This window comes from Piliocolobus tephrosceles, chromosome 8 (assembly GCF_002776525.5).
Source record: "Piliocolobus tephrosceles isolate RC106 chromosome 8, ASM277652v3, whole genome shotgun sequence".
NCBI lineage: Eukaryota > Metazoa > Chordata > Mammalia > Primates > Cercopithecidae > Piliocolobus > Piliocolobus tephrosceles.
The window spans coordinates 27448344-27472932 of record NC_045441.1 but is presented as its reverse complement, the minus strand read 5'-3'; the positions used below and the strand labels follow the sequence as shown (position 1 = coordinate 27472932).

The window sequence follows — 24589 nt, the reverse complement described above, 5'->3', positions numbered from 1 at the left end:
CCTCCTGGTATAGATGTGTGCTGACCAGAGAAGCTCCCCTGAGCCTCAGTGTTCAGGATTTTTATGTAGACTCTATTACACAGGCATGATCGATTGAGGATTATTCATGTGGTTAATCTCAGCTGCTAGGTTGACTAATACCACTCTGACCCAAAGCCCCCACCCACTACATGATTGGTCTTTTTGCTTTGTCCAGCTCCCACACTAATACGTTTGGGTATGGCAGGCCTACCCTAATGTCTGGTCTGGCCAGCCCCCTGCCTTTGACTTAAGATGTTCCTGTCGACACAGAAGCCAAGGGCAAAGACTGAACCTCTCATTGGACAAAGCCAAATACCTTAGTACATAATATCTTTTTGTTAACTTAATTCTAAGAATTATCATTTAGATGCTTTGCTTTTAGAAATTTAGATAATTTCTATTTTTTAGTATCTTACAAAAGCAACTTGTTGTGAAAAGGCCCTTGTGAAAAAATCTTTTTGCTTCTCTTTGGTCATAATAGGTAATGTATATTTTAAATAATTTTGATACACATTTTCAAATACCCCTCAGAAACATTTTCCAAATTTAAATTATTACCAGCAGTATGAGTATCCTTTTTTGTGCTTCTTTGCCAAAACTGTTTTTAAAAGTTTGCTATTTCCAAAGGTAAAATATATTGTTTTGGTTTTCTTTTTTTTTTTTTGTTAAATTGACTCTTATTCTTGTTTACTTACAATTTATGCATATTGACTGTTTACTTGGTTTGATTTTGGTGACTAAAAAATTCAAATTTATTCAAAAATCACTCCAAAGAAAATTTTAAAATGTATAATAAGGTACGAAGATGTTTGCAGTCTGCATGACATGGGGTAAATATCCTTAAATATCCTTAGCCTATAATGACTTCTTATAAATCAGTTTAAAAATTACAGATATCTCAAAAGTAAAATAGTTTCTGCTCCTGGATTCATTCTTAGAACTGATAGCTTAAGACTGCAGTTTTTACTGATGTCTTTTCTCTCCAATTCTATTTAAAGTGACCTAAGAAATGGAGAATATTTATACTTTCACTTTGAAACAGAGAAGGGAAGACTGTAGTAAATAATCAAGTACTAAATAATGTGATTGCATTGATTTTGGGGAGGCATAAATCAAGTATAATTTATAATAATTTAAAGGTAATTGCTAATAAGATAAAAGTAGATCAACAACATCTAATTCTTGGATAGAAAAGAAAAAAAATCGAGTAATATAGCAAATAATAAAAAATCAAATGGGGACACATAAAAACTGTAAAATAATGTAGTAACTAAGCCAATACTAAATGGATCAGATATTCTGTTACTATTAATTAAAGAAAAATAACCTTAGCTTTGAAGGACACATATTTTACAAAATGATGAAAGTGAAAAATAAAAATGTGAGCAAAATACACTGTAAAAAGCCAAACAGAAATCAAGTGTGTTGGCTGTAGAAATGTGACAAAAACTAGAATTTAGAGCAAAAGAACATTAACCAGCAGAAGGCATAGTATATTGATTACATTTACAAGTTAAAAGGAAGATTGAGTACAATCATTATACCCTTTGATATGCCAAATTATAGGGCATCTAATATCTGGACCAAAATTCATTTGAAATTCAAGGATAAATGAACAAAACTACAATTGGAGTAAGAAGTTTTTAAAACTTGTTTTTAATCAGTTTTGATAGATGAAGGAAGAAAACAGTAAGTATATAGAGAAATTAAATAATATAAATAGTGTGATTTAAAAATACATATTTTGAGCCTAAAATAGAGAATATGCATTATTTTTGAAATTATATCTTAGGAATAATTAGAGAAAATTATTAAATTTCTAAAAACAGATATTATACAAACCACATTCACAGACCACAATTCATTCACACTAGACTTTATTAATAACTACATTAATGGGCAAATACAGCATCACCATCCTTGGAAATGAAACAAAATGTTACTTTTCTCAAAAAGGAAATAATTATTGTAATTACACGTTAACTTTTGTCTTTCGATTTGTGGCCAGTGATAATCAAAAGCATTTTATTATATGACTGACAAATCAGTAATTACAATTATTAGGTAGTATATTAAAGTCTGGAAATTTCAAGATGGTGAACAAAATTGTTCTAAAATTAAAAAGGAAAAAATTAAGGAATAATAATAAGAAATTAATAAATAGAAAAATTTTAAAATAAAACAAATTGATGAAAATATTGTTTCTGCAAAGAGGCTACCAGTACAGCTGATATACACCTGATAATGATAATCAAAGAAAAAAAGGAAACAAAGTACTTATACCGGTAAGATATCTGTATATTTGCAAATATGAAATAGGAAAAGTAATATAGTACCTACCTTATAGAATTGCTGTGTTAAATGATGCATGTATAAAAGTCAGAGAATAGAGCCTGATGTATAATGACCATATAGTAAATATTAACTTAGTAGTAATAGTTTTACTATTTATTCTTAGTAGTATTAATATCATCAGTATTACTAAAATTGTTAAAGAACAAAAAGTAAAATAAAAGTTATTTTCATCACTAATGAATTTCAGATGTGCTATTTTTTTTTTTCTTGGAAAATATAAATGACCAGATTAGATTGAGAACATTTGAGTAGCTTGACAATTAAAGTGGAAAAAAATGAAAAAAAGATCTCGAAATTTAAGAAATAACCCATTAAAGATGTTGATCTCAGACATTTTTATGGGCTGGTTCCTTTTTATCTTTTTAAATTTTGAATGTTTATTGTGAAATGTAACTTTACATAAAATGTGTAGTAAAACAGATCGTCACCATCCAAACAGTCACAAAACTACCACTCTGTTGAGAATAAACCATGTGACCCTTCCTGATCACCGTGTTCTCTCTTCCCCTCAGAGGTATCCACTATACTGACCTTTATAGTAATAACTCTCTGACTTCTCCATTTTATTTTACAGCCTGTATGTGCACCCCCTACACACTCTGGTTTTGCCTATTTTTGTATGTTGTGTAAATGGAATCACACAATACGTGTCAGGAATGAGGAAAGGATGCTTCCTGTGATTGCTGCTCCTTGAATAAAACTATCAAACGAATATTAAGACCTCTAAGGGGAAACATATAAAACTTTATTTAGAGATACCGAAGAAGACCTAAATAAATGAAGAAATGTTCCATGTTTGCGGATTGGAAGATTCAATATTACAAAGATAACAAAGGGAGAGCTCTCAACATTTTACCATTAAGTGCAATATTTTCCTTACCATTCAGAAGATATTCTTTAAGAGGTTGAGGAATTTTTCTCCTAGTGTGCTAAAAGTTTTTTTTTTTTTTTAATACCATGAATGGATATTGAGTTTCATCAAAAACTTTCTGTATCCATTGAGATAATTCTATGATTTTTCTCATCAGTATAGAAAATTTGTGTTCATAGGTTAAATCAGCTTTGTATTTTTGGAATAAATTTGGATTTTCTCTATAAGTTGACTTTGTTAATCGTTTCTTTAGGATTTTTTCATTTATGTTTGTGGGTAAGATTTACTTGTACTTTTTCTTTCTCCTAATATTTTTGTTGAGTTTTATTAGTATAAGGTTATCCTAGTCTATTAAAATGGGTTAAGGAGCATTTCCTTTTTATTTTTTTCTCTGGAAGAATTTATGTTGAATTGGAATTTTTTATTCTTTGAACATTCTCTCATGAAGTTAATATTCTAGTTAGTGAGTTTGAAAATAAGTAAAAGATATACTAAGATAGTGGCAAGTGCTAAGGAGACAAAACAAAAGCAATGAGGAGTTATGAAATGTTTGGGTAAAATGTTGAACTTTTAGATTGGTTGGCCAGAGTCTCACTGAGAAGATGATTAGCAGCGCAGAGTAGGCAGAAAAGCATTCCAGGCATGGGATGAACAAATGCAAACGCCTTAAGGCTTGAGAAGTAGCAAAAGGTCATCAGGACTGGAGTAGAGAGAACCAGCGGGAGAGGGGATGAGGTCAGAAGTTGGAGGGAAGGCAAAGGCCAGATAATTTAGGACTGTCAGGTCATAGTAAACATTTTGGCTTTTTTCTTGAGATAGGAGGCCATTGCAGGGTTTTAAGCAAAGGAATGACTCTTATTAACCTGTTAACAGTGTCACTGTGCAGGCTTGGGATTGAGAACAGATTTCTAGGAGAGTTAGGGCAGGAGAAAGTCACTTAGGAGACAATTATGATAATCCCTACTAGAATGATGGACCAGGATAGCAGCTGTAGGGGTGGTGAAATGTGGTCCAAGTCTGAATAAATTTCATCATAAGAGGTGATAGGAATTATGAAAGATTAAATATAGAGTGGACATAAAGACAGGAATCAAAAGTGGCTTGAAAGTTTTTTCCCAGAGCAACTAGAAGAAGGCATTAACTGAGGTGGGGAAACCATCAGGAAGAGCCCTTTCCAGAGGGAATATTGGGATCTTGGTTTTGGATATGTTTTAGATGAGGTGCATATTAGGCATCCAAGTACAGATATAAAAGAAACCATCTTAGATACTGGTCTAGAATAGGGAGAGGCCCAACCTGGAGATAAAAATAAAGGGGTCATTCCATGGCCTGGAGAAAATATTATGTTTTGAGTATAGATGTAAAAAAAGAAGAGGTGCAAGGACTGAACCATGAGATGTGGAAGTCAGGAGTTATCAGTGGTGCTACATGCTCCAATTAGGTGAAGTAAGTTAGGATTGAACAAGGACCATTCTGTTTAGCAACATTGGGGTCATTTGATCTCAAAATTCACAAGAATAAATATTGGAGAAAAGCCAAAGAAAATGTGAAAAATTTTGACTGAGACTTACTAGATTTCAAAACATACTGTGTACACCCTCTATAATTAAATCAATGCTAAATTGATATGGGAATGGACAGAGACTACAACTGAAAACCCAGAATGTTATGTGAAAATTAGCTGGACGTGGTGGCACGTGCCTATAATTCCAGCTACTCGGGAGGCTGAGGCAGGAAAATCACTTGAACCCAGGAGGCGGAGGTTGCAGTAAGCTGAGATCGTGCCACTGCACTCTAGCCTGGTGACAGAGCTAGAATCCGTCTCGAAAAAAAAAAAAAGAAAATGAATTCTGAAATGTGAAAGACTTAAATGTAAGAAATAAAGTAATAACCATCATGCAAAAAAATAGGAGACTGCATATACAATGTCTGGATAAATATTATACTTCATCCCCTAAAAATAGAAAAGAGCTCTTATAGATTGACAAAACAACAAACATGTTAATAGAAAAAAAATGAGTAAGAGAGGTGAACAAGCAGTTTACAGAAGAGCAAATTAATTGGCCAATAGACTTAAGAAAAATGCCTAAGTTTATTAGTAGTCAGGGAAATGAATCAATGAATATTGATCGTTGGCAGAAAAAAAGTCAAAAAAAAAAAAAACCTTCTATTGCTAATAGAGGTACGTGGGAAAAAGGATTATTTTACCTTAGAGGTATGATTTTTTCCCCCATAATGTTGCTAATGTGATGGCACAAATGGTTTCCATTCAGTGAGAAACATGTTGTAATGGAAACTTTGGTTTATTTGCACTTGGAGTACAATTGCGTGGCATGCATAGTCCTTAGTAGCACTGTGGATTTAGACACTCACATAAATTCTTGAAGCCTCATTTTCCTCATTGTGAGATGGAGATAACCAGCCTTAGCTGACTACTTTCCTCTGGGGTTGAATAACAGATCTTGTGTATGCTAGGTCTTTGGAAATGATATAATGTGATTTACAGAATATTAGGATAGGCCATGAGCTTTTCAATACCAGAGTCCAAGAACAAATTACATAAACATGTATATAGAAAGAAAATCTACTAAGTGTAACTTGCAGTAAAGAAGAGCTTTGTAAAGAAGGCTTGATGTCTTAGCTGCTTTCATTATTGGGTCTCAGTTTTCTAAGCATAGAACAATGCTGTCCAGTAGAACTTACTGCAGTGATGATGTTCTGTGATCTGTATTCTTTCCAGTACAAGTCACATGTAGTCGTTGAACACTTGGCATGTGTTAGTGCAACAGAGGAACTGATTTATCGAATTTTAATTTAACTTTCAGTTTTAAAGGCTACATGTGGACAGTACCATATTGGAAAGGAAACCTAGGCTGCACACACTTACTAAATTATAAATTTGAGGCAGCTTACAACCAGATGCCAAAGAAATTACAGTCAGAGGTTTGTGGAGTTTATATTTTCCAAGACTAAAATCAATATTAAAAAATTGTTGTTTGATGAACCCACGATCTGAATAAGGAAACTATTAACAGAAGATGCTCAATTTGAGGAAGGAATTTATTCAAAGACTATAGAAGCTGAACATTTAGACTTCTCAGCCAGAAGTCCAGACATGCTGGCCTAGGTGCTTTCCCAGATCAGCTTTTGCTTTCTTTGTAGATCCTTGCTGCCCAGCGCAGTATTCTTCACTCCTCCCAGGTTGTAGCCCTGACTCCTCTGTTTTCTCTGTTTTGATTCCCTGCTGTGAGCTTTAGTTTATTCTTCTACAAAATAGATCAAATATCTATCTTCAAGGACCTTTACTCTTCTAACATTCTAGGAACTTTAAGGAGCTAGCTTATTTTTCATGGGGTGCATCTCAGGAGTGTCGCTCGTGTGGTGATTTAGGGATCGAGATGAGAAAGGATTTTGTAGCCAGGAGTCTCATCTCCATGTCAGAATGTCTTTCAACAGCATCAATCAGTGGGTGGCCTTTTTGGGGTCTGGGAGCCTTGGTCTGCCCTGACCTTTGCCTACTTGCTCTGATACATTTTTCACCTGAAGATCTCACATTCAACTTTGCATATTTACATTTATTTTATCAACAAGCCAAACCATTTTAAGGCTAAATATTTTTTAAAAGCTACTTTGCAAGCTTATGTTCTAGCTGTTGTAGGCTTACTTTTCTTCTCATAGTTAGTTTCTACTGTGCTTTGTGTAAGATAGTTGGAAACTGTCATTATTTAAGAAGAAAACAAAGAGTTTACTATTTTACAAAGAGCAAAGACGTTTGATTGTTGATACATATGTTCCTGAAGTTTTACACATCTTTTCGTCTTTTTCTTTTTAGAGTCCTGTGAAGATAAATCAGATTAGCTTGGATGAAAGTGGAGAGCACATGGGCGTGTGTTCAGAGGATGGCAAGGTATGGCAAGGATGTGGTCATGCTGAGAGTTCTGCTGTGGCGCCAGCCCCAGGTGATCGGAACAGCACCTTGCTTACTATATACCTGCATTAAGACAATCTTGATTATTCTTTCTGAGTATTGAACTTGCTTCTGGTTGGTCATAATTAAAATAAAATATATTTTGCATAAATGTGCCTTAGGAAAAGTAATTACAAGACTGTCAATAATGTAGTATTAAACTGATTAACAGCTGTGGCAGGGTGACGTGTCACCTTAATCATTACTACCGTGCCACTTCTACTTCAGTGACTAGTCTGCAGTTCCTGCAAGATAGTAGTTTAATGCCTTTCTGCCATAAATCCACAAAATTGGATTTTGTGGGCATGATTTCTGTGGGCCAGTGGTTTTCATTTTCACACACAAGTTATGAATGTTTCTCTTGAATTATAGAATCTTTTGATAAGCAATCATAGTTTATCAGAAGAATAAAGTGTCTTACAATGGCCACATTAAATAAATGTAAAATCAATATATGTACAGTTTTCTAAAAACCTGGTGCCTACTTCCTCAACCAAGGACATACATCATTTGTGCAGTGTATAACTAACAATTATCAGTGCTTCTTGCTGATGTTGAGCTGTGACATTTAATGGTTGTGGTGATTGATTTTCCACTTATAAGATGTCTTTTTTGTTTTTAAGTCGATGGAAATCTTTTCTAATGTTGGTTTGCAATGATAAAATTCTAATGCATAGTGTATTTAAGCTACTTTTCTAAAATAACAGTTTGAGAGAGTGCATTCAGAATCATTATAGATCTTTACATATTCCTTACTGAGTAAAGCAGATTTTCTAATCTAATTTTGTATTTTTTATGTGCCCTAAATTCAGTGGGCCATTAAGATGGGTAAATTAAAAACAGTAAAAGTTTAAAAGTGTAAAAGAGTAATATATATATATCTCAGTGTAAAAGAGATATACCCATTTAATCTGTTAACAAAAAGCAACATGAAGTCTCTTGACATACAAGAATGCATTTTATAGATCTAAGCCTAATGTTGCCCAAAGAGACTTTTGAAACAGTAATTGGAACACTAGTGCTTTTCAAAAAGCACTGTCAAATTTTACAGTACTTTCAGAAATTCTGAGATTGTCATGATTATCAGAGAGAGATGAGGGACGAGTTGGTTTGTGCAGAAATTGAGAAGAATTATACACACCGCTGAAACATTTTTTGTGTTCATGTATTTGTAAAGAAAGATAGTCTTCATTTTGTTTTCTTAAAGATGAGGTATTCCTTTTGGGCTGTTATCAATTTAATCAAACTAATTTGTTGAAAGATAGTACTCACTTTTTTAAAAAATTGGAAATGAAATTTTACTAAATACTTCATCTAGGAATTTTCAGAGCTTTAAATGTTGAAGAATTATTATTTAATGCACCTAAGTGGAATATATTAGCTACTCCATCTGGTGGATAAGATGAACCTCAGATTATCTCATGGTACCCTTCTTGTCAAACACCTTTGGTTTCCTATTTTGGTGAAATTTATAGCTGCCATATTTTGGTGTGGAACTATGATATATTTTGGGAAATGATTTTCCCATATTTTTATTAACATTGATAGAATTGAAAATAAATCTTTTAGTACACATACTTATATGTAAGCTACTCCCTTACCGTGGGTTAGTCAGTATTGTGAAAGTTGAGAAGCTAGTATAGAATGATCTGGTAAAGTGGTTAGTGATGATACAAACATAAAGACATTACACAAATACATTCCAGATGCCTAAATCTAATGCTTCTTTAAATAGGTTTTGTGGGTATTTTTTTCTTTTCTTCAGTCTGTTAAGGATCCTAGATAGATAATTATTTATTAGGTTATTTCAAGGGTAACCTTTGATATTTGCATTCAGTTTTCAAGTCCTAATTCCATCAGTTGTTTAAAATATACTGTTTATTCAGCTGGTGGTCATTTTCAATCTTTTTTTGTCATGACTTTTCTACACTTGAGTTCTGCATTTTGAGACACACACATATATCATGTGTGTGTGTGTTCAGTTTCAGTTTACTGGCATATGTTTCTAGAAAACTTTTAGGATAAGTACATACAAGGTTTATTTTGGGATCGCTTGCATATGTTGCTTTCATATGTAAACTATAATTTAGTATAAAATTCTGGGTTGGAATATTTTCTCTCAAAATTTTGGAGATGTTCCCTTTTTTCTGACATTTATTTTTGTAGACACGTCTGAAGCCAGCTTACTTTTGTTCTTTTCTAAAACCTTTACAGTTTTTTTTTTTTTTGGTCCTGCCTTGGAACTTGGACTAATAATAATAATTACAACAAGAACAACAACAGTAATAAATGGTCTGTGTAATTCAGTTTGCTAAATTATGTCTAGTTCTGGTCTCTTTTCATTAAATTTGTCTGGTGCACAATCAGTCCTTTTGATCCATACAGTGAGGTATTATTTTCATTTCAGAAAAGTTTACTTCAGTTATAATTTTGATGATTGCCTCAGTTGCATTTGTTTTCATTTCTTCAAAGAAATTCAATAGTATAAAGCTGAAGGCAATATCGCTTAGAGGCTAAGAGCATAGCTCTGTATTCCAGCTGCCTGGGCTGGCATTCCCACTCGCTGTGTGAAGTTGGGCATGTTGCTGGGCTTGGCACTGCCTCCCTCTCCTCAGCTTGGCAGTGGGAGGCCCCTGAGGAGTGTTGTGAGGTGCAGGGTATATGGTGAGCTGTCAGTTATGTATTAATTGTTTTTATTGCTAACCATTCATTTTTAATCCATTGCAGTCTGGCCTCTTCCTGTCTCCCATTCTCGTACCTGAACTTTTCAAGGCAAAAGGGTGAATGATTAAGCACTATTTACCCTTCGCTTCCTTTTGGCAGTGTATGAGTTGTGCAGAAAAGTGTTCATTCATATTGTGTGATGTCTCACACATGTACTTTGCTTTCTCATTTTTAGCTTTTTATTTCTGTGTAGTCAGGGAGAGTTTCTCTACTTGTTTATGCCCTTCGCTGATTCACTTTTCTTCCAAAGTCTGTTTTGTGTCTTACTACTTCCTGGAGTAGATTTTTATTTCATTTTGCATTTTTAATTTTTCTGAAATCTTTCCCAATTCTGTTTTCATATCAGCCTGATATATATTTAATTTTTAAAAAATTATAACTTTTTATATGCCATGGAGTGTCAGGCGGGTGTTGTCTAGTGGTTAGCAGTGGAATTATCCTGTCACTTTTTAGCTGTATGATGTCTGCTAAGTTATTTATACCTCTCTGTGCCTCAGTCCATTTCCTCCCCGGTAAAATGGGGATAACAACAGTACCTACTTATTGGGAAGATTAAATGAGTTAATATATGTAAATTACTTGGAATAGAACCTGGAACAGAAGAATCACTTATTAGTTGTGAGTTATTATTATAATCATTGTTGTCATCTTCCTGTTTTTCTGCTCCAGGTTCATAGCGGTCTGATCTTCTTATTGTGGTTGCCAAACAGTTTCTAGTTTTTCTTTGGTTTCTGGTTAATATTATTTCTTAAAACATGGTTTTTCTCCCTTTGAGTCTTTGGAATGTTCTGCAGGACTTTTTTAATAGACCTTGACTGTGCTTTTTGTTTGATTTGTTTATCCATTCCAGAACAGGGAGATCTCTTTCTGAACCTGGGTTAGCAAAGAGATTCAGTGTCTGACTTGCCCTTGTTATTGTTTTGGGCATTTTAGAATCACGCTAGTTCAGTAACAGGGACCCTAAAATGAGCTTAGTTTCCCGTAACTAGATGAAGGCAGCTCTCTAGGGGGAACTAGAGGCTTCTGTCATCACTCTCTGGTCTCTGATAGTCAGCCTGGGTGGAGAATGTGAAAACCAGCAATCTTGACCACCAGAGTCCCTCTAGCTACTACTGGAGGTATAATGACAGTTCACATGTCCACCCTATTTTGATTTTTAATGTGTTGTTTGGAAGTGGAAGTTTGAAAGAGGCTGTTACAAGGGAAGTCTAACTGGGAAGTTTGTATAGCACTCTGGCCACCTCTGTCCTAGTTTCTCTGCATCAGGGCTGTTGCCCAGTATTCTGGTTGGCAAATTACATAGAGTTTCATGCTAAAGTGGAGAATGATTACATCCCTCACTGTTTCATGAGGGTAGGTTTCCTCCATTTCAGGTAATAAAACACATACTACATACTTCTAAGGTACTCACATGGCTCTCTGGTTTGTAGCTAATGAGAAGTCCCCCAGGACTTTGCAGGAGCTTGGTTCTATGGCCAGTTGTTAGGAATTTTCTCTTTTTCTTCATTAGGTATTTTTGTTAGCAGGTTCAGAGAAGTTGTTAGGGCTTCTACAGGAGATACCATTTTCAAAAGGGTCCTCTCTCCTGTAACCTTTAATTATGTGATTCTTATCTTGGATGAGCTCTTCCCAAAAGCGAAGGGATTCACAGATAAGTGTGATTTTCACTGACAAAATGGCAAAATAAATAAAGAGGGAGAGAGAGGGGAAATAAATGAGAATTGTTTGGGATTTTATTAGCATTAGTGGTATAACCTGTGACCAGTTAGTTTGGCATGTCATAGTAGTGAAATGAACCAAAACACTGAAGGTTTTACAAAACACCCTTGTGCTGATACTGATAAAGCTTATGAGATTTGTCTTGTGAAGTTATATTTTTTAATATTGAAATAGAATATAAGAACAGTTGAGGAAAATGTTGCTCAGATAAACATAGTAATAGAAACTGACCAGAGAGTTCAATTCTTGATTTGCCACCTTCAGCAGTTACTCCTCCAGCCCCTGCTGTGGGTATGACAGTGATACTTTTGCTTCTGGCGAATTCTTAAGGATAGTGATGCATATCACTGTTACTATGAACTTGTTTGATTTTGTTCTCTTTTTGTTTATTCCTCTTTATCACTCTACTATTATGCCTTCAATGTGCATTTTTAATTTTTAAAAGGACATTTATCCTTGGCAATTCCTAATTTAATTTTCAGCATTGCATCCACAATCCCTGTATTTATCCACACATTTACTGATCTGTCAGTCTTTTTCTGCAGGCTTATGCATCATTTGTTTACATCTCACATACTTTTCTGCATAATAGAAATCGCTTTTTTTCTAAAAATTACCTTTATCCCATCTGTAAGGCAGAAGGAAGTTTATCCATTTGAATGAATAGTTGGCTTCATTTAATTTCAATTTCTGTCATAGAGTACCCTTAAATCAAAGTCTGATATTCATGTTCTTTTCAGTTTGGCACATATTTAAGGCTTTTGAATGTTTTTTGTTGTTCTATTCTACTCTTCTTACACTTTATGTAAAAAGATATCTTTCTGTTTTGCAAGTTTCAGTTTATCCTATATAAAGATAACATGTAGAAGAATAGGATTTAGAATGCCTTGGTTCTGGTTCTAACTCTTCTGCATATGATTTTTATGACCTTAGGCAAGTCATTTTTCTACAGAATCATCTGTTCAACAGGCATAATGATATTTGCTCTCAGACCTAGCATTTTTGCTATGAGGACCAAATGAGGAACAGCAGAACATTGCCAATTGTGCAGAACTTCAAAAATATCATTTCACCTCACCAGAAAGTTTGATTTTGTTTGTTTGGGGTGGGATTTGGCCATTAGTTTCCAGGGATTTTAACTGTACAAGTGTGTTTGAGAACCACTGAGGTAAAGCATGTTGAAGCATTTAGGGATGTGAGTTAGTAGCAGTAGTGTGAGATTTCACACAAGACCATGCAGTACATGACCTTATTGTACTGAAAAGAAATAGATTATGTTAGGAGAAGTTCAGCGTGCTAGTTGAGCAGGTGTTCATACTGAGGTAGCTTCACCAAGGTGGCCACTTGTTGATTCACTCCGTTAAGATTCACATTATTCAGGAGCCTTCTTCCTTTCACCTGGTTTTCTTAGATTTGTCGGGGTCCATCAAGTTAAACTTCCCCAAGTAAAGTGAAACCCTGAATGCAGTGCTTTCCTTTTCTGCTTCTTAGCCATTATTTTATAAGATGTTTGTTATATTATCCTATGCCTATATATTTCCATAAAAGTACTGACTTTATAGCCTCCGAACAGTGAGAAGCCAGATGATGGGGGGGGTGGGTGGCATATGTGTATTTGCCATGTCCAAAATACATTTCAAGACTGGCCTCAGGAAAAATGAAATTCCCTCTGTTTTACATTATATTATCACTTGTTTGTGGGACCTGAATAACAAACTTGGCACAAGTATATGAAAACAGTAGTTACAATATGAGTGGATGGTCCCAAAAACTGTAATTTTAATGCATGAATCCATTTCCCAAAATTATAACATAAGTGAATTTCCTGCTTGGGACTTGAAAGAATGAACCACTCAGAACTTACCAAGATTAGAATAAGAAGAAATTGAAAGTTTGAATAGTCCTATATTTATTTTTCAAATAGAATTTATAATTGGAAACCTTTTCACAAAGGAACTATCTTAGTCCATTTGTGTTGCCATAACAAAATACCTTAGACTGGGTAGTTTATAAACAATAGAAATTTATTTCTCATAGTTCTGGAGGCTGGGAAGTCTAATTTCAAGGTGCCAGCATTTGGCATCTGGTGAGGGCTGCTCTCCTTGCTTCCAAGATGGCGCCTTATTGTAACTTCACATGGCAGAAGGGGTGAATGATGTGTCCTTGTGTGGCAGAAGGCAGAAGAGCAAAAGGGCTAGCCAGTTACCTCAAGCTCTAGCTAGTTACCTCAAGCTTTCTTATAAGGGCACTAATCTCACCTATGAGGGCTCCACCTTCATAACTTAATCATCTACTAAAGGCCCTACTTCTTAATACCATCACCTTGGAGGTTAGGTTTCAACATAATGAATTTGGGGAGAACACATACATTCAGACCATAGCAAAGCCATAAGACCTAGATGGCGTCACCAATGAATTCCCACAAAAGTTATAGAAGAATAATACCACTATACTAGAGACTAGAAAGAGAGTGTGAGCATATTCAAATGTTGGGAAATAGTTCTCATTGACTCTAGTACTCTTTGTTAGCTCCAAGCTAACAAATAGATCTCATGGAATTCTCATGCTGAGAGTATAAATAACCATCACTTTGGAGGTTAGGTTTCAACGTAATGAATTTGGGGGAACACAAACATTCAAACATTCTCATGGTGAGAGTGTAATTAATTTGAAACCACTTTGTGAAATGGTTTGCCTATTAAATGTGAACATGCACATAAATTATGACTCAACAATTCCATTCTGTTATACACCCTTCATAAATATGTGTATAAGTGCACCAAAAGATTTGCAAAGTGTGTTCTTAGCAGCCTTATTCATGATAGCCACAATCTGGAAACAACCTAAGTGATCATCAGTGGACGATGGATATATGAATTTTGATGTATTCATACATTGAAATAATACACAGCAGTGGCAAAGAACCAACCTCTACTATATGCAGCAATGTGGCTAAATCTCACAAAGAAAATGTTAAATAATGAATGAAATAAATCAGTGAAATAGAATATGATTCCTTACTTATAAAATTCTAACACCAGCACAACTTATCCATGGCAATAGCTTTGAGGGTAGTGATTAGTTGGAGGGTGTTATTTACTGGAAAGGGAAACAAAGGAGCTTATTGGCTTCTATTTCTTGAACAGAATGATGGTTACTGGGATATGTTTGTGTCATAAAAATTTGTCAAGCTATGAATTTATGATTTGTATTCTTTATAGCATGTGTTTTATATTTCAGTTTTGTTTTTGTTTTGTTGTTGTTAAGTAAAGCACTCAGAAGATATACTAAGTATGAATAAAGTAGCCTGGAACAACTTTAAGGGAGACACTGATAAGCAGGAATTCTGTGTTCTCAGTAGATTCAGCATAAGGTTGTGAGTTAAGTGTGGTTCACCTAATCTCTTACCACATTGATCTACGTGGCTGGTGTGTTTTATATATGAGAGAAAGACTTTAAAAAAAGCTTCCCTTTCCTTTAAGGGATGAAAAAAATAGTTCCTTTAGGGATAGCTTATGGAAGTTTATAAAAGAATATTAATAACTTGTCCAAATCTGTTTCATTTCTTTAATGGCATGCATTTAATACAATTTATGGTGATTGAAGGGAACTCTATCCGTGGAATGCTTACAAAAGCTTAATTGCAGCAAAGTACCCTCACCCTGATGGGATTTTCTTTTTTTTTTTTTTGACACGGAGTCTCGCTCTGTCACCCAGACTGGAGTGCAGTGGCGCGGTCTTGGCTCACTGCAACCTCCGCCTCCCAGGTTCAAGCAATTCTCTTGTCTCAGCTTCCTGAGTAGCTGGGACTACAGATGCACACCACCATGCCTGGCTACTTTTCATATTTTTATTAGAGACGGGGTTTCACCATATTGGTCAGGCTGGTCTTGGAACTCCTGACCTTAGGTGATCCACCCACCTTGGCCTCCGAAAGTGCTGGGATTACAGGAATGAGCCACTGCACCTGGCCGATGGGATTGTTTTCATTAGATATTTACTAGAGGTCATAGGGCCTTAGAAATTATTAAATGTTCTACTTTTCTTATTGATAGTATGTGTTCATACTGACTCAGTAGTAACCTTCTCTGTTGCTGTCATGGTGAACTGATACAATCCATTTTCTTTGTAGGTGCAGGTATTTGGACTGTATTCTGGAGAAGAATTTCATGAGACTTTTGACTGTCCCATTAAAGTAAGTATTCAGCAAGTTTTACTTTTTCTAAGGGTTTTCTCAAGTAAGGCAATATAGATTACAGTAATTTGAACATTACCACTTCTGTATTAATTTTGTCAGTAAGTGTATGTTCAACACTTCAGATGTACTGGATACTGTTTAGACGCTATGAAAGAAGACAGAATGTGTATTTTGTTATTGTGATCTCAGTCTGTCTTCAAGGGCATTTTATTATAGTGAGTGAGATCACACACACACACACACACACACACACACACACGGTCTGTGATAAAAGACTCAAAGAGGTAGAAATAATATTAAGCATTCCAAATCTGAAAGGAATCACTTTTAGCTGTTCTTGTCAGTGATGGCTTCATTGGTAGAGTGATATTTAACTTGGCTTTAATAAATGGAGAGGGACTGATGGGAGAAGCTGGTTTTCCATGTGGAAGAACAACACAATAGAAATGGAGAGGCTAGAAAGTTCAACTTGTGTTCAGGAAATAGCAAGTGGTCCATTTTATTTGGTACATAAAAGACTGATTTGACAAGAGAATGTGGAGGAAGATTGGGCTGGCTTTACATTCTGGCTAAAGAATTTGGATTCCATTTGGTAGATAAGGAGAAATTACTGAATATTTAAGAACAAAGTAAATAAACTGAGCTGAGCTTTAAGAAAATTAATACAGTGACTGTACACAGTATTGATTGAAGGACAGATAAGAGTCAGGAGGACTAGTTGTTGATAAAAAATATGGTAGTTGGAGTGTCTATTATAGTTGTTGAAGGAAGAGGTCATTTATTTTTTTCACTTGTTTATTCAAACATTTATTGACCAGCAGGTAAAGGAGAGATAGGGTCTGATGTATGTTTTAAAAAGTTGAATTTGCTGAAGTGGAGGGTGATATAAACAGGAGAGTGACTGGGGACAAGAGACAATTTAGAAGCCTAATATAATACTCTAGGCAGGGCATTACATGATCTCAATGAAAAGAGTGATAGTGAGCGTTCAAGATGGAGTGGATGAAATTTATTTGGACAGCCTGTGCTAAATAGACTTAGGGAACCTAGTGATGGCTTGGATGAGGGTGATGAAAGATGGAAGAGCTCACTGTCAGTTCAGGTTCTCGCTTTGGGGATGGGGTGTTGGATGCCATCAGTTGCAGTAGGGTATGTTTGAGTAAGGGCATGGCTAGTTTGGTCTTGAGTTTAGATAAGTGTAGTACATCAGGTGGGGATGTTACAGAGGTTTTGGAAACATGAATATGGGCCTCAGGATGGAGATCGGCCCTTAAAACACAAGCGTGATAACTGTAGTTGAATAAGGTGAAGCTATTTTAAAAGATGTTACCCAATTTAGAGCTGTAGAGTGAGAAGAGAAGACTGATGGTGACATTTTGGAACACTCTAACTTGAAGACTCAGGCTGTGGAAGAAAAAACAGCAAAGGAGTCTAAGAAGAAGCAGTTGGAGGGACTGGAATGAATCCCGAATAATGGTGTCAGAAAAGCCAGGGGAGAGAGGGTTTCTACGAGGAGGAAGTGGTCAGCAGTATCAAATGCAGTGTGGAGATTAAATAGCGGGAAGGACTCAAACAAGGACATTCTACGTGGTAATTATGAAGTTACTGGTGACCTTGCTGAGGACTCTTTTCAGAGCAGGAGGGTCACTATACATGAAGGAGTAAATTGGAGGTGAGGAAGTAGAAACAACCAGTAGAGACTCTTCTTTCAGGAAATTTGGTAATAAAGAACAGACATCATCTGGTGGAGAGAGGGGCCATGTCCTGGGAAGGTTTCTGCCGATCATGTTTTGGTTCATGGCAAAAACCAGTAAAGAGGAAAAGATTAAAAATAAAAGAGAATGCTTGGAGCAGCACTAAGCAATGAGATCAACAGCTTAGGTAGAGAAGATAATCTTGGAAAAGAGTCCTAGACCCTCTCTGCCTGTGAAACAGGCATGAAGGAAGTGGACTGAGCCCAACTATTGCAAGTTAGGCAGTGAAGGAGGAGCACTTGTGGGCAATGAACCCGATGGCTTTATTTTCTTACATCTGAAGGGAAAGAAAAGGGTAACATAATGTGATTGAGGAGCAGAAATGTTTGGAATCAGTCACAGATCTACAGTTATGCATTACGAGAGAGCTAGGGGGAGATTTTAAGAATGTGAAACAATGGAATGTGTGAATCCTTCAATATTGGTATTGAGGATGGATTAGGAAGGTATTGAAGGGAAGAAGGGCTAACTTGGGAGGGAGGAGTGGTTAGAGCAATGAAGGGTCATATGCTAAGCCTTAAACATGACACTGTAGGAAGAGGAATCTATTCCATTGTAGGAAGGAAATATATCAATTAATACAAGTATAAAATATGTTTAAATGAAGGTTTATAGAAGTATAATTGTGTGGGATTTTGTGTGTGTGTTTACCTAAAAAAAATTCTCTATGTTAAATTAGAAAAACACAAAATTAGTTAAGTTGGTGATTTCATGGGTGGTTTGGGGATAAAGAGAGAAGGAGGTGGAGTCTGTGCAAGCTTACAGCCACAACAGATGACCACCAAAGATGGAGGTGTACTGAGTGGAGCCACGAGGACTTTTGTTTTCACCCCCTCTTCAAGATGTTAATGATGTTATGTAATCATAAAGCCCTTGCAAATGAAGGAAACAGTAACAAGGGTGGTGGGGCAACCTTAAGAGAAACCTGGGTAGCAAGGGGCTGGGGAAAGATTGGATGAGTGGGAAGCAGATGAGAACCACAGGAACAGGTTGTATGTAAAAAGGTAAGTCCTGAACGGTTAGCTCTTTGGGCCTGTAGCTCTGTTATCTCTCCATAGATGGGGTCTTGGTGTAAGTGGGCTGAATATCTGGGAGGCTGCATTGCTACTTGGTGCCGTCTATCATTGGGAGGCATCTTGGACAATGAGTTAGTTGGCTTCTTTGTTTGTTTGTTTGTTTTGTTTTCTGTAAATTGTATACAGTTAGAAATAGTTGTGACATCTTGCTGCCTTGACCGACCTCCCTTGCTGCCTCTATACAGGGGACATCCACTCATAGGAGTCCTCAGCCAGAAACTAGAACTGACTTATCCTGCTCTTTGAGCTTTGACCTGGCTTCAGAGAAGAAATCTTTTCACACAAGAAGAAAACTCAGATGTCATCAGTTGTTGTAAAATATTATTTGAATATATTATTTCCTACCAAGGTTTCAGGATAATTTTTAGATCATGCTGCTTGAACTCTATCAGGGGTTTTCATTCTGTGCTTTAGCTATGACTCCTAAACCAGAGTTGGGTCCTGCTTCTCTTGTAGATTATTGCTGTGCACCCGCATTTCGTGAGATCCAGTTGCAAGCAGTTTGTGACCGGAGGGAAGAAGGTAAGTGCTGTGTGTCTCTACCTTGGTATGTAGCCTTGAGGGGTGTTGTATGTTTACTCTACAATTTATCCTTAATTTAATGTCTGGCTATTCATTAGGAGAAATTCGAGAAAGACAGTTGTAATGAAATCTGATGATCATCATGTCTTGGGGGAGTTGTTGCTTCACTGTTTCTCACTACATTGCTTTTTTTGTTGAGATGGAGTCTCGCTCTGTCACCCAGGCCGGAGTGCAGTGGCATGATCTTGGCTCACTGCAGCCTCCACCTCCCAGGTTCAAGTGATTCTCCTGCATCAGCCTCATGAGTAGCTGGGATTACAGACACCTGCTGTCATGCCTGGATCATTTTTGTATTTTTAGTAGAAATGGGGTTTCGCCGTGTCTCTAATAAAGAAATGGCCAGGCTGGTCTCGAACTCCTGACCTCAGGTGATCTGCTCTCCTCAGCCTCCTAAAGCATTGGAATTACAGCTGTGAGCCACTGCGCCCAGCCTCTTGCTACATTTCTTTGAAGTAGATATAGGACAAGAAAATTAAGAGAGCTGTTACATCTAGAGCTTTGAAATATTTCCCCTTCCATTTAAAAATAACAAAAGCACACTTAAACTACCAATTTTTTTTTTCCTATTTTATTTTTTTCCCCTTGTAGAAAATCTCTCGAGGGCCTTAATAAACTTTTAGAACAGTTATGGCTACTCTTCACTGACATGTTAATGGCACGTTTTATTATCTCAGTGCTATTTTAAAAATAAGAGATTGGGCTGGGCATAATGGTGGCTCACTTCTATGATTCCAACACTTTGGGAGGGCAAGGTGGGAGAATCACTTGAGGCTGGGAGTTTGGAACCAGCCTGGGCAACAGAGTGAGACCCTGACTCTACAAAAAATTAAGAAATTAGCTGCATGTGGTGGTGTGCCTCTAGTCCTAGCTATTCAAGAGGCTGAGGTGGGAGGATCACTTGAACGTAGGAGTTTGAGGCTGCAGTGAGCTATAATTGCACCATTGCACTCCAGCCTGCATGAAAAAGGGAGACCCTGTCTCTTAAAAAATGTAAAGAGAAATAAGAGAGAAAAACTTTCATATATTAACATTTTTCTGTTTATAGATATAGTAAATTCTCAAATTAAAGAATCTGCTTATAGAATAAGTCAAATTAGTTTTTGTTTTCTGTTTTTATTACCTAGAGATCTTTTAAAGACTATTTTTATAATAAATGCTATCACCATACTGGAATTCCGAATATTATTTACTGTTTGGTTTGGAGCCAGTGTAAAGGAAGTAGTCTGTAGCTATTTCTGTAATAGTAGAGAGGTATGGAGTAGCTGCTTTGAGGCCCAGCTACTAAATGCTTTTAAATGTTTTATGATACTTATCTGTCATTTTCTCTTGGTTCAATAGTTAATAGAATGATAGGGCAGGAAAACCTTCTGGTCTTTCCATGACTTGTCATAATGAGTGGCAGGTTGGTAGATCCTGATTCCATTCCACGACATAAAGCCAAGATCACACCAGCTTTGATTTCTGCTAGAGAGCCCCTCCTTCCCGCATCTCACAGTCCATTGTTATTCTTAGGCTGTAGTCGCATTCACCTCATGTAAAAATGTCCAGGGGACTAAGTAGTGGGAATTATAGACCTAATCTCACATTCCCTAGCTTAGATCTGCAGCTGATCCACTCCTGAAAAAATAACTGCCTTACTTGTCTTTGTCTTTGTCAGCCTCAGGAAAGAGTAGCATTAACATTCCTCTCGTATTTCTTAACTAAACACCTTTTGGGTTAAGAAATTTTATGTGTGATTGCATTAGGGTTCTCTAGAGGGACAGAATTAATAGGATATATATATATATATAATAGTTTATTAGGGAGTATTAACTCACAAGATCACAAGGTAAGGTCCCATAATAGGCCGTCTCTGCAAGCAGAGGAGCAAGGAAGCCAGTCCAAGTCCCAAGCTGAAGAACTTGGAGTCTGATGTTCAAGGGCAGGAAGCATCCAGCATGGGAGAAAGATGTAGGCTGGGAGGCTAAGCCAGTCTAGTCTTTTCACATTCTTCTGCCTGCTTTTATTCTAGCCATCGTGGTCAGATTAGCTGATTAGGTTAGATTGTGCCCATGCAGATTGAGGGTGGGTCTGCCTCTCCCAGTCCACCAACTCAAATGTTAATCTCCTTTGGGCAACACCCTCAGACACACCCAGGAGCAATACTGTACTTCCTTCAATCCAATCAAGTTGATACCATCACAGTGATATAGCATAAGTTTACAAGGCTGAAATTTAAACCCAGGTGTTCTTAGGACTGAAGATCTGGAGGAGAGATTTTGCTGTGTTGGTTTATGTATTTTTTTTTTTTTTTGAGACAGAGTTTTGCTCTGTCATCCAGGCTACAGTGTAGTGGCGCGATCTTGGCTCACTGCAAGCTCCGCCTACCGGGTTCACACCATTCTCCTGCCTTAGCCTCTGGAGTAGCTGGGACTACAGGCGCCCGCTATAGCGGCTAATTTTTTGTATTTTTAGTAGAGATGAGGTTTCACCGTGTTAGCCAGGATGGTCTCGATCTCCTGACCTCGTGATCCACCTGCCTTGGCCTCCCAAAGTGCTGGAATTACAGGCGTGAGTCACCGTGCCTGGCCTGTGTTCTTTAATAATCAGTGTATTCGTGAAGTTTAATAATTGCTTTTCTGCTGCAGGGGATACCTGTAGTCTCATCAAGTTTGCCACATTAATTCTGCTGCATGAATGTCTTGTCTCCCTGTAGGATGTCTGGGTGAACTGTGTCAGTAACATATTCTTCATCCTTTTACTTAGCATATGATATCATTTGCAGACATCCATAGAAAGGACAGTGTGCATGCAGCAGTCTGGGTCAGAGTCAATTGAATAGATCCATGAGCAGTGCAGGAACAGCAGAGTAATCTAGCATCTAATTATTGGTGAGGTAACATGAGAAGAGCTTGGAATTTATAGAAAGTTGGACATTGGGATAAGCAATAAAATAAGTAGAATTCAAAAAGTGCTGAACAGGCAGAACATCAGGGGTTTGGTTTGTTTCTTTAGTTGTCACTGACTACTTGACAAGCTGTTCTATATTCAGTCTTCTAAGAGAGTAACTTTTTTTTCCTATTCAGTTCTCCAAAAATGCATCTGTTGACATCTCTTTCCAAGCACACACAAAAATGTTTATGTGTATATAAAATGAGAGTAAAATAAAAGCAGTTAAAGTCATCTGGTGAAAAATTGAATTAAAAATGATTTTGTTATTAACTTAGACATTCAGGACTAAAATAATTTAAAAGGAAAAACACACTGAAGAGCTTCGTATATTGTATATAAGGCTTAGTATTTGGGGCATGAGAAAAGCACGTGTGTGATAGTTTAAAGTGAGGAATCCTGTGATTACCCATGTCAGTGTAAGTAATTGGTGTTAAGCCATCTATTTTTGAGATGTTTTAAAATAGCTTTATTGGTACATAATTTGCATACCATGAGGTTCACCAGATGATGGTGTGCTGTTTAATGGTTTTAAATGTATTTACAGTGCTTTGCAACCATCAACATAATCTAACTTTAGAACACTTTCATCACCCCAAAAAGAAACCTCGTACCCATTAGCAGTCATTCCCCATCTTCCTTCCTCCCCTCCTCTCATCCCTAGGCAACCACTAATCTATTTTCTTTTTCTATAAGTTTTCCTATTCTGGTTATTTCATATAAATGGAATTGTGTAATATGTGGCCTTTTTGTCTAGTTTCTTTCCTTATTTTTCTAGGCACATCAATGTTGTGGCATGTATCCGTATTTCATTCCTTTTTATGTCCAAATAATATTTCATTGTGTAGATCTATCATGTTTTATTCATCCGTGTATCACTTCATTGACATTTGGATTGTTTCTACTTTTTGGCTATTATGAATAATGCTGCTATGAACATTTTTGTACAGCTTTTTATGGCTATGTGTTTTCATTTCTCTTGAGTATGGAATTGTTGAATCATATGGTAACTATGTTGGACATTTTGAAGAGTTGCCAAACTGTTTCCCAAAGTGATTGTTCCATATTACATTCTCATCAGAAATATACGAGGGTTTTAATTGTCTACATTCTCACCAATGTTCATTCTATTTTCTCTTTTTGATTATAATCACTCTGGTGTGTGTTAGTGATACCTCACTGTGGTTTTGACTTGCATCTAATGACTGATGACATTGACCATCTTTTCCTGTGCTTATTGGCCATTTGCATATCTTCTTTGGAAAAATGTTTATTCAGATTCTTCACTCATTTTTTAATTGGGTTTTTTTTTTATTATAGAGTTGTAAACTTTAAAAAATAAATTCTTGGCAGATATTCCTTATTAGATACATGATTCGCAAATATTTTTTCCCAGCCTATGAGTTGTTGATGGTATCCTTTGAGGCACAAAAGTTTGTAACTTGATAAAGTCACATTTATCTTAATTTTTTTTTGTACTTGTGCTATTGGTGTTGTATCTAAGAGATCATTGCCTGTTGCCTATTCCAAGGTCATGAAGATTAATGCCTGTTTCTTTTAAGACTTCTGTATTTTTTACTCTTAAATTAGGTGTATAACATATTTTGAGTTCATTGTTGTGTGTGATGTGAGACAGGAGTCCAAATGTATTCTTTTGCATGTGAATATCCAGTTGACCCAGCATCATTGTTGCAAAGACTATTCCTTTCCCATTGTCTTGGGCCCTTTGTGGAAAATTGGTTAACCACAAATGTTAGGGTTTATTTCTAGACTTTGAATTCTACCAGTCTATATAGCTGTCTTTATGCCAGTTCCCTTTTAGGTTTCAAAGCCACTAATTTTTCTGTAATTAGTTATGGGATGATAGCTGAACTACAGATGCTCCTCAATTTACAGTTGGGGTTGTCCCAATAAACCTATTGTAAGTTGAAAATATCATTAAGTCAAAAATGCATTTAATATACCTAACCTACTGAACATCACATCTTAGCCTGGCCTACCGTAATTGTAGTCAGAACACTACAGTTAGGCAAAATCATTTAGCACAAAGCCTATTTTATAATAAAGTATTGAATATATAATGTAATTTATTGAAAGCTGAAAGTGAAAAATGAGTCATTGTATGGGTACCATCATAAAGTTGAAAAATCGTTAAGTCAAATAATCATAAGTCAAAGACTATGTACTCTTAAAACTTTGGTTTGGGGTTCTTTCCCTTTAAAAAGCCATTATATATCATCATTCTTTAAGGAAAACCTGTTTTTACTCCCAGTACGATTAAAGCACCCTAAGGTAATACAAGCAAATTATTTCCACTTACTAAAGAAGATATATATATGAGATCGATCTATCTATCTATCTATCTATCTATCTATCTATCTATCTATCTATCTA

General features: G+C 36.2%; 1 protein-coding gene across 1 annotated transcript in view; it reads left to right on the top strand.

The window, feature by feature from the left end:
- Nucleotides 1–24589, top strand: part of VPS41 (VPS41 subunit of HOPS complex) — a 192334-nt gene that overhangs the window by 74854 nt on the left and 92891 nt on the right. Inside the window, exons 5-7 of the mRNA XM_023226348.1 lie at nucleotides 7080–7154; nucleotides 15790–15852; nucleotides 19142–19207. Of these exons, the coding sequence (XP_023082116.1) occupies nucleotides 7080–7154; nucleotides 15790–15852; nucleotides 19142–19207 (204 nt within the window). The remainder of the gene's footprint in view (nucleotides 1–7079; nucleotides 7155–15789; nucleotides 15853–19141; nucleotides 19208–24589) is intronic.